The 11,551-nt window shown below is 46.2% G+C and overlaps 1 protein-coding gene across 1 annotated transcript; it reads left to right on the top strand.

Moving 5' to 3' along the window:
* Positions 1 to 224: 224 nt before the first annotated feature.
* ARF1 (ARF GTPase 1) lies at positions 225 to 10,666 on the top strand. Its single transcript, XM_082257721.1, has 4 exons — positions 225 to 436; positions 522 to 632; positions 9,147 to 9,271; positions 10,269 to 10,666. Exons 1-4 carry the CDS (start codon positions 289 to 291, stop codon positions 10,428 to 10,430), a joined length of 546 nt encoding a protein of 181 aa, XP_082113847.1. The 5' UTR covers positions 225 to 288; the 3' UTR covers positions 10,431 to 10,666.
* The last annotated feature ends 885 nt before the right edge of the window (positions 10,667 to 11,551 follow it).

The raw sequence follows: 11,551 nt of genomic DNA, 5'->3' as shown, positions 1-11,551 counted from the left end.
TCTCCCTAGAGCCTCGTAGACCTACGTTGCTTTGCCTTTGAGGGGCTGACCGCCGCCGTAAATCGTTGTTGGGCAGTCGGCAAGTGGTTAAAGTGTTAAGTGCTTTTGAGTTTGTGTACTGGGCATGTGTTTGTGTCGGAACTGCACTGCATAAAAGAACATGCTATGAATGCAGAAAAGAGCATGCTATGTGTATTATCCTAACCTTTTATTTTGTTTTTCAGGTTTCGTTTTTTTTTTTTTTTTTTTTTTTTTCCTTGCCATTCCTGACACTATCACATTTCCAACATGGGGAATATGTTTGCCAACCTCTTCAAAGGCCTGTTTGGCAAGAAAGAGATGCGTATTCTGATGGTGGGGTTGGATGCCGCAGGTAAAACCACTATTCTATACAAGCTGAAGCTAGGAGAAATCGTCACAACCATCCCCACAATAGGTGAGTGTGGACACTGAGCAACACCATTACTGTGTATGCCTTATTATACAGCTGTAATGACTCTGAATGCCTTGCCTTCCTCCAGGTTTTAATGTAGAGACAGTAGAATATAAGAACATCAGCTTCACGGTGTGGGATGTGGGTGGTCAAGACAAGATCCGGCCTCTGTGGCGTCACTACTTCCAGAACACACAAGGTAAGCCAGAAGTTTACATTTAATGTATGGAGAGGTAAATTGTTATGTTGGTACAGGAGACTTCTCGTCCTCGGGTGTATGGAGGAAGATTATATACATATTAGTGAACTTGTCTTTGTTCTGCAGTGCAGTTTAAATACTCAGAGCCAGTGCAGCAGTTCAGCTTACAAAGTTCTCTGGGTTTGTTTGAATATCTGTCTCTGGAGTGTCTTGAGGTGTGTGTGTTTTTTTTTTTTTTTTTTTTTTTTTCTTTTTTTTTATTATTATATTTTATATCCAGCTTACAAGGGTGTTCCACACCAGTGTGGCTCCATTCCACTTATGTAAATGCTCCTCTTAGTCCCGGTTCACGTTTGTGCGATGCGGGAACGCTGCGAATATGCAGCGTCATCCCGCATCGCATCCGCACCCCTGGCAGTTCACACTGCCATATGCGATACGCAGGGGGTGTCAATTAAAAGTTAACGACACCCCCCCAGTTGCGATCGCATATCGCAGTGCGATCTGCAAGTTCGCACAGAATCGGATCGCACTAGTGTGAACCACTATGTGATCCGATTCCGCTGTGGATAAAGGGGGTCAGGTGCGTGTTTAGTGCGGATGCGGTGCGAATTCAGTCATACAAAGTGTATGGCTGAAATTTGCACCGCACATGAGATCGCATGTCATTTAGGAGCAGTGCGCTCCGAATTACATGTGATCTCCGTGATCGCACTAATGTGAACCGGGGCTTAGGCCCCTTTCACACGGGCACGCCACCTGACGGAGTCCATTCTGCTCAGCAGGGGATCGATCCGCTGATCCTTGCTGAGCAGCAGGTGGATGACAGCTCTGTCTCTGCACACAGAGTATCGCATACTAGCACAATATGAAATACTTGCCTTAGAACAAAGCCCCCACATGGTTGCCCGGACACCGCTAAAGGAGCGGACATGTTCCCTTGGCGTCTCTTGCGGGTTCGGCAGCCCCGGCGCTGAGTGCCGGAGCCGCGATGTCACTTTCCGCCGGACCTTCAGAGTGCATGCGGCTCTGGTGTCAGCGGCTGCATGCAGAGCCCATATCTCCTAAACCGTGCAGGTTTAGGAGATTTTACCTTTACCTACAGGTAAGCCTTATTATAGGCTTACCTGTAGGTAAAAATTAAAAAGCAGAGTAAACCACCGCTTTAAGGCCCAGTTCAAACCACATGCAGTCCAGTGCGTGTTTTTTTTCTCTCTTCTTAATCAAAAACGCATGGAACACACATCCTCATTTAAGGTTAGGGGAAAAAAGGGAGGAAAAAATGTAGTTCACTGCATCAAAAAAACGTGCATGCAGAAAAGCATCTGGAACGCATCCGGACTGTTTCTATGCTGTGAATTGGCCTTAAAGGGACTGTGTAAAATTAAAGCGCCCCATCCGCCCATGCCTACGTAAGTTGCACCCGCAAATTTAAACTATGTTCAAACACTTGTGAGGCATCGCCACGATCGTTGGAGCGAGAGTAATAATTCTAATGCAAGATGTCCTTCTGTAACTCTAAACTGGAACGCGCAAAAATGTTTTAAAGCCTATGGGGATTTTTAAGTGCCGTAGTTTGTCACCACCTACGAGCGTGCGCAATTTAAAAGCATGAAATGTTGGGTATCTATTTACTCGGCATAACGTTATCTTTCACATTCTACAAAAAAAATTGGGCTAACTTTTTTGGTTTAGTGTGTTTTTTTTTTTTCTGTCGCTCATTGACAGACGCAGTCCTCCTTGATTAATATTAACTCGGGTTATACTGCCCTCTACAGGAGTAGGACACTAAGCAGAAAGAAAAACGTTCTGGCCACACCTTAGGGGTAGTCCCAGAGGGCATATCCTCTCTGCTACAGGAAGTCAGTTTTTTTCTGTCTAGTTAGGAGTAAGGACCTAAGTTCCTTGCTGGGATCTTTGGTCCTGGCAAGATTTTTTAGAAATACTTTTTTTAGGCAGCTTTTCTTCTCCAGTTCCTGTGAGATCTTCAAGCAAGTACGCTGAAACTGGGCGACGGGCTGGATGTTGAGATCCAGTGGTCACCCCAGTTCAGCCTGCGAGCGCGTGCAGGCCATAGCTTCGCGCTGGGTCGGTCGCGACATAGTCCCACTGGACGGGGACTGACCCTGCGAGTTAAACGTCTCGCCTGGACGCCAATGACCAGCGGAGTCACGGCGTCCAGATTGGTCGACAGCCCCCCCACTGGCGCCCGCCTGGTTCCGGTATGGTGAGTAAAATGTTCCCCCTCTCCCCCTGCCGGGTTTGTTGGTGGACGTGGGCCCCTCTCTGGGATGGATGAACGTGATCCTAACAGGTGTCATTAATCCCCCCTCTGAAAAGCTTGGTTTTGGGAGCTGACTATCTATAGTCACTGTAAGGGAGATGACTGTAGTCAGTGGCAGACTGCTAAAAGGCATTACTGTTGAGGTATAGAGGTGATAGTATCCTACCTGACACTATACAGGCCTATGCCTGGATACAGCATCCGCAGGTCGCCATCCTTCCATAAGCCGGTCACCTCCCGCAGGCCGCACAGGCCGAGCGCACAGGCCCTCCTGCAGGCCGCTGCTACCTTGCACAAACCGCCGTTATCCTCCACAGGCCGCCACCATTTTCCCACAGATCGCACAGGGCCACCATATTGGCGTAGCCTCGTGTCTCCAGCATGGGGGGCGGCCATGTTTGAGGTGACCAAACACCTCGTTAAGTAATTGGGAGGCGCCGGAAGGCGTGTAAAGGGGCGGAGCCGCCTCCTTTACCCGGGAAAGCAAGCCAAAGACTTCCTGTCTGTAACAGACAGTGCTGGAAGCAGGTTGAATAGAAACTTCTGAGCATCAGGTGGCGAGCCTTGGGGTCTCTCTCTCTCTCTCTCTCTCTCTCTCTCTCTCTCTCTCTCTCTCTCTCTCTCTCTCTCTCTCTCTCTCTCTGTGTGGGGTCCAAAAGCAGGTAACACTGAGGGGCGCTGCTGCGCTGGGGGACTAAAGAAAAAAATTTTTTTTTTTTTTTTTTTTTTTTTAATTGCAATTTTTTATTTTTCTTGGCAAGTGTCTTGTATAATCATGGACCCTGCCACACATGTATCCCCACCTGATCCCCTCGAGGTGGCTGCAGGACCCTCCAGTTCCTCAGAGTATTGATGCATTATCAGCAGTTTTGGAGTCTTTGGTATCCCGGGTGGAGATGGCCTGTCAGGGACGGGGGTCAAGAAAGCGACCCCCGCCTACCCCCATTTCATCTGATACTTCAGATTCTGAGATGGTCATTGCAGCTGCAGGTCCCCCTGCTGGGGCTGTTGTCTCAGGTAATTTTCCCTCAGATAGTGAGGAGGATGTTTCTACCTCCGCCATAGCACAAGAAGAAGCGTTGGTGGACGCACTAGTTGTCTGTCCGGGAAACCTAAGACTTGAGGTTACACCGGCAGAAGTAACCGAGATGGAAATTCCTTTTGGTACTAGTAAGCCTACCAAGACGGCGAAGGTTTTTCCCTTACCCAAATGTTTTGGTAATAAGATTAAAGAGGAATGGGATCATCCGAAACGAATCCTTACTATTTCCAAACGCATTGCTAGACGCTATCCGTTTGAGGAATCCCTCATTAAAAAATGGACGGTACCACCAGTGGTGGATCCACCGATTTCCAGACTAAATAAAGCCACTGTTATCCCGTTGGAGGACGCTCCGTCCTTTAAGGATCCGGTGGATCGAAAAGTGGAAGCGGAATCCCGCACTGTTTTTTCCCTGATAGGGTCAACCTTTAGACCAGTGGTTGCCATTGGTTTAGTTTCACAAACATTGACAGAATGGGCAAAATTAAAGGGGAGAAATATCCCCCCGGCAGCGTCTGATTTGATGGAGCAAATTATACAAGGACTACAGTTTGTCTGTGACGCAGCCCTGGATGCCACTCCCTTGTTAGGGCATGCAGCGATGTCAGCTGTAGTCCTCAGACGTGTGCTGTGGTTAAAGTGTTGGTCGGCGGATCAAGGTTCCAAGAAAGCTTTGGCTAATCTCCCTTTTCAGGGGGATCGCCTATTTGGGGCCACCCTAGATGAGATCATAAAGGATGTCACTGGGGGCAAGAGCACTTTTTTGCCGCAGACTGCTAAAGCTAAAGGACCTCGTAACAGGCGAGGACCTTCCTTTTCCGCTCATAAAAGGTTCGTTCGCTCCGCTGGGGCGAGCGTGAAGGGCAAAGCACCTTCAGGAGGTTTCAAAGGGCGCTGGTCGGGTAAACAAAAGGCCAACTCAGCCAAACCTGAAGACAAAACTAATACAGCCTGAAGGTGCGCCCCCACCCAGCTCAGGGGTGGGGGGACGTCTTCACCGGTGTTCAGATCCAGGGCTTGCCTGAATCCCGGACTAAGGGGTTCAGGAGATCATACGATCGGGATACAAGATCGAGTGTGGATCACTTCTACCGGTGCAATTCTTCCCTTCCAACATTCATATGCTACAGGGAGTGGTAGTTCCCGTTCCTTGAGCAGAACGTTTTCTTTACTTTTTCCAAAGATCATTCCCAGTTCCCTCCAGGAATCGGATCCGGTTGAGCGAGCGGACCAGGGAGTCCCTGGTCCGGTGACTCCGGTCTCTAAAGCTCAGCCAGGAGAAGTCATCACTTCCAATAGGAATCAAGTTTCTGATAAATGTGTGGGAACTGATCAGACTTGGTCTGATTGCCTGGACCAAGCAGCTCTAGGGCAGCCTTGTTCGGATCCAGTCAGACAATGCCATGGTGGTGACTTAGGTTGATCATCAAGGATTTCACCAGCTGTGTCTCCAATAGGGCATCCCGGAGGTGGATCTGTTGGCATGTCGGCTCAACAGGAAGGCGCGGAGGTTGGTAGCTCGCGCCCGCGATCCTCTAGTGGACACAGCAGACGCGCTGAGCGCCCCGTAGGGGCAGTATCAGCTACTGTATGTCTTAACCCACCCCCCCACCCCCCCTCTCAAGTTGCTGCTGAGATTTCTCCGCGGGATAGAGGTGGAAGGAACTCCAGTTATCCTGGTAATTCCGGGCTGGCCTCGTCAAGCCGGGTACGCCGTCTTGGGCAGACTAGTCGCGGACGCTCCTTGGAGACTTCCTCTCAGGGAGGATCGGCGGTCTCAAGGACCGATCTTCCATCGTGCTTTACAGTCGCTGGCTTTAACGGCCTGGCCATTGAGACCCAGGTACTGAAGGACGGGATTGTCAGCTTCAGTTATTCCTACTCTAATTAAAGCAAGGAAAGCGACTTCCGGCAAGGTCTATTATCGCACATGAAAGGCTTATATCGCGTGGTGTGAATCGTTGGGATTTCTTCCACGTACCTATTCGGTGACCCGAATCTTGGCTTTTCTGCAAAAGGGGGTTGAGCAGAAACTATCCTTGAGCACTGTCAAGGGTCAGGTTTCAGCGTTAGCAATCTTCTTTCAGAAGCCTCTGGCTACTCATTCCTTGGTGCCGAATTTCATCCAGGGGGTGCGGCACTTGGCTCCGCCAGTCCGCGCGCCCTTACCACCCTGGGATCTTAATTTGGTGTTGTCGGTTCTGCAGAAACCTCCCTTTGAAAATATTAGGGAGATTCCCTTGCCTACATTATCCCAGAAGGTGGCCTTCTTGGTGGCTATCACTTCTGCACGCAGGGTGTCAGAACTGGCTGCATTATCGTGTCATTCCCCATATCTGGTGATTCATAAGGATAAGGTAGTTCTTCATCCGAAGCCATCCTTTCTTCCTAAGGTGGTTTCAGACTTTCATCTGAATGAAGATATTGTGCTACCTTCCTTGTGTCCTAAGCCCAGTCATCCTTGGGAATGTGCGTTGCATTCCTTGGATGTGGTTCGGGCGATCAGGGTATACCTGAAGACTACGGAATCGTTCCGTAAAACGGATTCACTTTTTGTGATCACGGATGGCCCCAGAAAGGGGTTGCCTGCATCTGCCGCGACTATCTCCAAATGGATTAGGCAGACGGTGGTACAGGCTTATTCTATTAAGGGTCGGAATCCTCTGTTCCCTGTTAAGGCGCACTCCACTCGAGCGCTCAGTACTTCCTGGGCCTACCGCCATCAGGCGTCAGTGGTCCAGGTGTGCAAGGCGGCTACCTGGTCGTCGGTACATACCTTTACAAAATTTTATAAAGTTGATGTGATGGCATCGGCGGATGCCTCATTTGGCCGCAAGGTTTTGCAGGCCGCAATTTGAGGAGACCGGTGGTCTACCTCGAGGGTTTTTTCCGTTGGAATTTCAGTTGAGTCATCTTTTGATTGATGAGCCTTTAAAACTTCTAGTTGGCAACGGTTGGGCCTTCTAGATTGGATTTTGATTTCCATTTTCCCACCCCCTCATTTGTGGCACTGCTTTAGGACGTCCCGAGTTGATATTAATCAAAGAGGACTGCGTCTGTCAATGAGCGACAGAGAAAAATGGATTTTTGTAAGATCTTACCGTAAAATCCTTTTCTCTTAAGCTCATTGACAGACGTAGTACCCGCCCCTCTGTTTTTGAGTTGGGTTGGGTTAAATTCTCTAAACACTGCTTTGTGACATAACTGACTTCCTGTAGCAGAGAGGGAGAGGATATACCCTCTGGGACTGCCCCTAAGGTGTGGCCAGAACGTTTTTCTTTCTGCCTAGTCCTACTCCTGTAGAGGGCAGTATAACCCGAGTTGATATTAATCAAGGAGGACTGCGTCTGTCAATGAGCGAAAGAGAAAAGGATTTTACGGTAAGATCTTACAAAAATCCATTTTTTTTTTTTTTTTTTTTCCAGTTTCCAAAAAATTATTTTGAAAGACCACTGCGCAAATAGTGACATAAAATATTGCAACGACAGCTATTTTATTCTCTAGGGTCGCTGTCACACACAGTACACCCCTCACATTTTTGTAAATATTGTACCTTTTCATGTGACAACACTGGAGAAATGACACTTTGCTACAATGTAAAGTAAACACAAAGCCATTAATGTCTAAACCGCTGGCAACAAAAAGTGAGTACACCCCTAAGTGAAAATGTCCAAATTGGGCCCTCCCTCCCCGGTGTCATGTGACTCGTTAGGGTTACAAGGTCTCAGGTGTGAATGGGGAGCAGGTGTGTTAAATTTGGTGTTATCTCTCTCATACTGGTCACTGGAAGTTCAACATGGCACCTCATGGCAAAGAACTCTCTGAGGATCTGAAAAAAAGAATTGTTGCTCTACATAAAGATGGCCTAGGGCTATATAAGATTGTCAAGACCCTGAAACTGAGCTGCAGCACAGTGGCCAAGACCATACAGTGGTTTAACAGGACAGATAGAAGATGCATTATAAAAAAAAGAGGGGTATACTCTTGTGAGATGCAGTATTTGGGGGTTCGAAGTAATTTTCTAACAAAAAGATACTGATTTTTAACTTGTAAACGTCAGAAATAGGCCTGGTCTTGAAGTGGTTAACCACTTGCTGACCAGCCACCGTAGTTATACGGCGGCAGGTCGGCCCTGTTACATAAAACTACATACGTGTACATTGGCTAGAGGAGGAGCCAATCAGCGGGTACGTGAGCCATGATGTCCGGGCACCCGCGATCGCTCCCCATGGAGATAGAACAGCAGTCGGCAGATGTAAACACAGCAGATCGCTGTTCTGTCAGTCAGTGATGAACACGGGGATCCTGCGTTCCTCCTTTTTCGGAGAACAGGTCTCTGTTGTTCATCTAATGAGCCCATCCTCTACATAGTTAGAAAGCACCCCCCTAGGCACACATTTAACACTTTGATCGCCCCTGCTGTTAACCCCTTCCCTGCCATTTTCAGTAACCGTAATATTTTTAACACTGATTACTGTAGTAATGTCACTAGTCCCCCCCCCCCCCCCCCCCAAAAGTGTCAAATGTCAGTTAGGGGTCCGTTAGGGGTTAGGTCTGTCTGCCGCAATGTCGGTCCCGCTATAAATCGCAGATCGCCACCATTACTAGTAAAAAAGGACACTTCTTTCCCCTAGTTTGCGATGACTTTTGCGCAAACCAATCAATATACACTTATTGGGATATTTTTACCAAAAATATGTAGTGGAATACGTTTTTTTTTTTTTTTTCCTTGGGAATGTTTTATTGCAGAAAGTCAAACCTTTTTTTTTTTATAAGTGATAAAATGCCACTAAAAGAGAGCTCTAGTTAAGGGGTTAAAACCTTCTTGTCCTTAAGTGGTTAAATAGGCTGAAGTTAGCTGATTGGCTGCCATGCACAGCTGCACCAGATTTTGCACTCTCCAGTTTTAGTAAATTTCCCCTTCTGGCTTCAATGCGTTGTCGGTCACCCAGGACAAAAATGCAGATCAGGAAAGGACGTCCAACTGCAGGTTTTTTACATCTTTCCTCTGGACAGTTTGCAATTTGTATGAAAATTTTGGGTTTTTCGGGAGGTGATAAACCTTGGGCGTTGCTGGTAGTATAGCCAAAGTTGTGAACAGTTTGTGTGATAAATGGTCTGTAGTGTGAATATTTGGGGTTTCCTCCTATTGGTGGATCAGTGTGTTACAGGCTCTCTTCATTTTCAGGGTTAATCTTTGTGGTGGACAGCAACGATCGGGAGCGAGTGAACGAAGCACGGGAGGAGTTGATGAGGATGTTGGCGGAAGACGAGCTCCGAGACGCCGTATTGCTGGTGTTCGCTAACAAACAGGTAAATGACCACCGCCAGGGGGCACTACAATGGAAAGACTGGTGTCATACATGCTGTCTGTCCCTCTTATAGCTTTCCCTTCCCCCTTTGTCCTGTCTGTCAGTTGGACAGAAAGTAAAATCAACGCAATATAAAGTTAGTCTAACCTACTGGCTGGAATTTATTTCCGTATTAGAGCTGGGGGCCAGCAACCGTTTTTATCACGATTTACCCATCAGTCGTGTCCATGTGACCGGTAGATCATGGCTGGATTTGCTGGTTATACCGACCCACTAATATATTCTGTTGGTTTGAATGGCTGTGATATCCTGGCCCAAATAAGGACAGGAAGGGGCGCTGCACCCCCTCATGCATCGTTTACTGCTATTTGCATTGGACTTGCTGTTGTATAGATGGGGGGGCTTAGGCTTCATGTATTCTACAGCTGCTAAACTTGAGTTTAGGAGCTTTTGATTTTTTTTTTTTTTTTTTTTTGCCAAAAACTCAAACTTATTTTTTTAAAATAAAATAACAAACATTTTAAACTTACAGGCTCTGTGCAGTGGTATTGCACAGAGTGGCCCTGGTTTTCCTCTTCTGGGGTCCCCAGTGGTGATCTTGGCTCCTCCTCTTCTTCTTTTTATGTCCACCATAGCCAGCCGCTTGCTATAGGGATAAATGTGATCTGAACACTCCTGACGTGTCTATAGGGCCACACTCCATAGGCATACACTGCCGGACTTAGGCCTCCCCCCCCCCCCTCCTCTCTAAATTTCTGAGATACTGAATTTTGGGGTGTCACTTGCTGTAAGCCTTAATTAAAATAAAGAAATGCTTGAAATATATCACTGTGTGTAACACATCTATATAAAATATAAACTTCACTTTTTTGAATTGAATTAACTTTTTGATGTTCTAATTTAATGAAATGCACCTGTTTGTTCTTTCTAGGCCATCTTTCTATATAAAGTCCCCTAAAAACTCACCGTTTTTTTTTTTCTTGTTACCTTTTTTTCAGGATCTGCCGAACGCTATGAACGCAGCAGAAATAACAGACAAGCTAGGACTGCACTCCCTCCGCCATAGAAACTGGTACATCCAGGCAACTTGTGCAACTAGTGGAGATGGTCTCTATGAAGGACTGGATTGGTTGTCCAATCAGCTCCGGAACCAGAAATAAAAAAAAAAAAAACACCAATCATATATATATTTTTTTTTTTTTCTTGGGTTTAAGTTTTTTTTTCTTTTTTTTTTTTTTTTTTTTCTTTTTTGTCCCCACCCCCATCTCCTCTTCATGCCTTCCTACTCCCTCCTATTTGCTTCTCTTTTTAATGTGGCAAACTGGTCAACTTTGCGGTCTTGAGTGCTGGAACCAGTACTTCCGTTTTCTCCCCTGCAGTACCATGCTGTACATGTGGCAATGAAGAGCCTGAACACAGTTAGGTGTCTTATTTAATGTAAATAGTTTTTGTTTTTGGTTTTTTTTTTTTTTGTTTTTCTTCAATGAGGCAGTTTCTGGTACTCCTATGCAATATTACAAATACATTTCTTTTTAACGTATTAGTTAACCGTCTAGTACTGGAAGGCAGGTCAAATCACAAGATGTGTGTGTGATTGAGGCTGCGGAATTTCATTGTTTTTGCTCTTCTTTTTTTTTTTTTTTTTCCTAGAAATTTAAAAACTTTCTGCCAGTTTACCTCACATACAGGACAGGTGCGTGCGTCAGTCCCTTTCTAAAAAAAATAAAAGGTGACAGTGTGTGTGTTAATTTTTTTTTTTTTTTAACTGGTCAACATTTTGGAGACTGTTTTAGAAACCGATTAAATAAAAATTAGGAGCTGGAGAAAATTCATATTTTAGGGGTTAAACGTAATGTTATGAATTCCTTTGCATGATGAACAGATCCACTTTTAATCGCCGCGCTGCTGGATCTGTCTGCATTTTTGCAGCTTCTGTGCTTCTGTTTGTGCTCGACTTTTTGGTAGATTAAAAATTGTACAATGCTAAGAAACCAGCCACGAAAGTATACAGAAAGTAAGCAATTCTCCGTTTTTTTTTAAAATTGCACTGGAAATTGTTACAAAAAAATTGTGAAATATCATCAGCCCATTGTATTATTTTTTTTTTTTTTTACCGATTGTACAAAGAGTAGATGGGACACTTTCAGGTCTAGCTTTGCGGATCGTACTGGTATGCAGAATAGGGGATGTGAATCTTCGCTTGTTTACCCTCATTCCGCTTGCCCCAGGGCTGCGATATTTACCGGACCCTTCCCTCACTCTCCATCCTGATATGTTCAGT

The sequence above is a fragment of the Pelophylax lessonae genome (assembly GCF_965119305.1).
Source record: "Pelophylax lessonae genome assembly, chromosome: 5".
Taxonomy (NCBI): Eukaryota; Metazoa; Chordata; class Amphibia; order Anura; family Ranidae; genus Pelophylax; species Pelophylax lessonae.
Note: the sequence above shows the minus strand (reverse complement) of the source record. Positions and strands in the feature narration are given on the sequence as shown.

What these genes read in the sequence shown, in the direction of transcription:
- ARF1 (XM_082257721.1), top strand. Translation starts at nt 289, where the DNA reads ATGGGGAATATGTTTGCCAACCTCTTCAAAGGCCTGTTTGGCAAGAAA. An exon ending in CACAACCATCCCCACAATAG is followed by an intron (nt 437 to 521) that starts GTGAGTGTGGAC and finishes GCCTTCCTCCAG; the next exon opens with GTTTTAATGTAGAGACAGTA. An exon ending in TGGTGTTCGCTAACAAACAG is followed by an intron (nt 9,272 to 10,268) that starts GTAAATGACCAC and finishes CCTTTTTTTCAG; the next exon opens with GATCTGCCGAACGCTATGAA.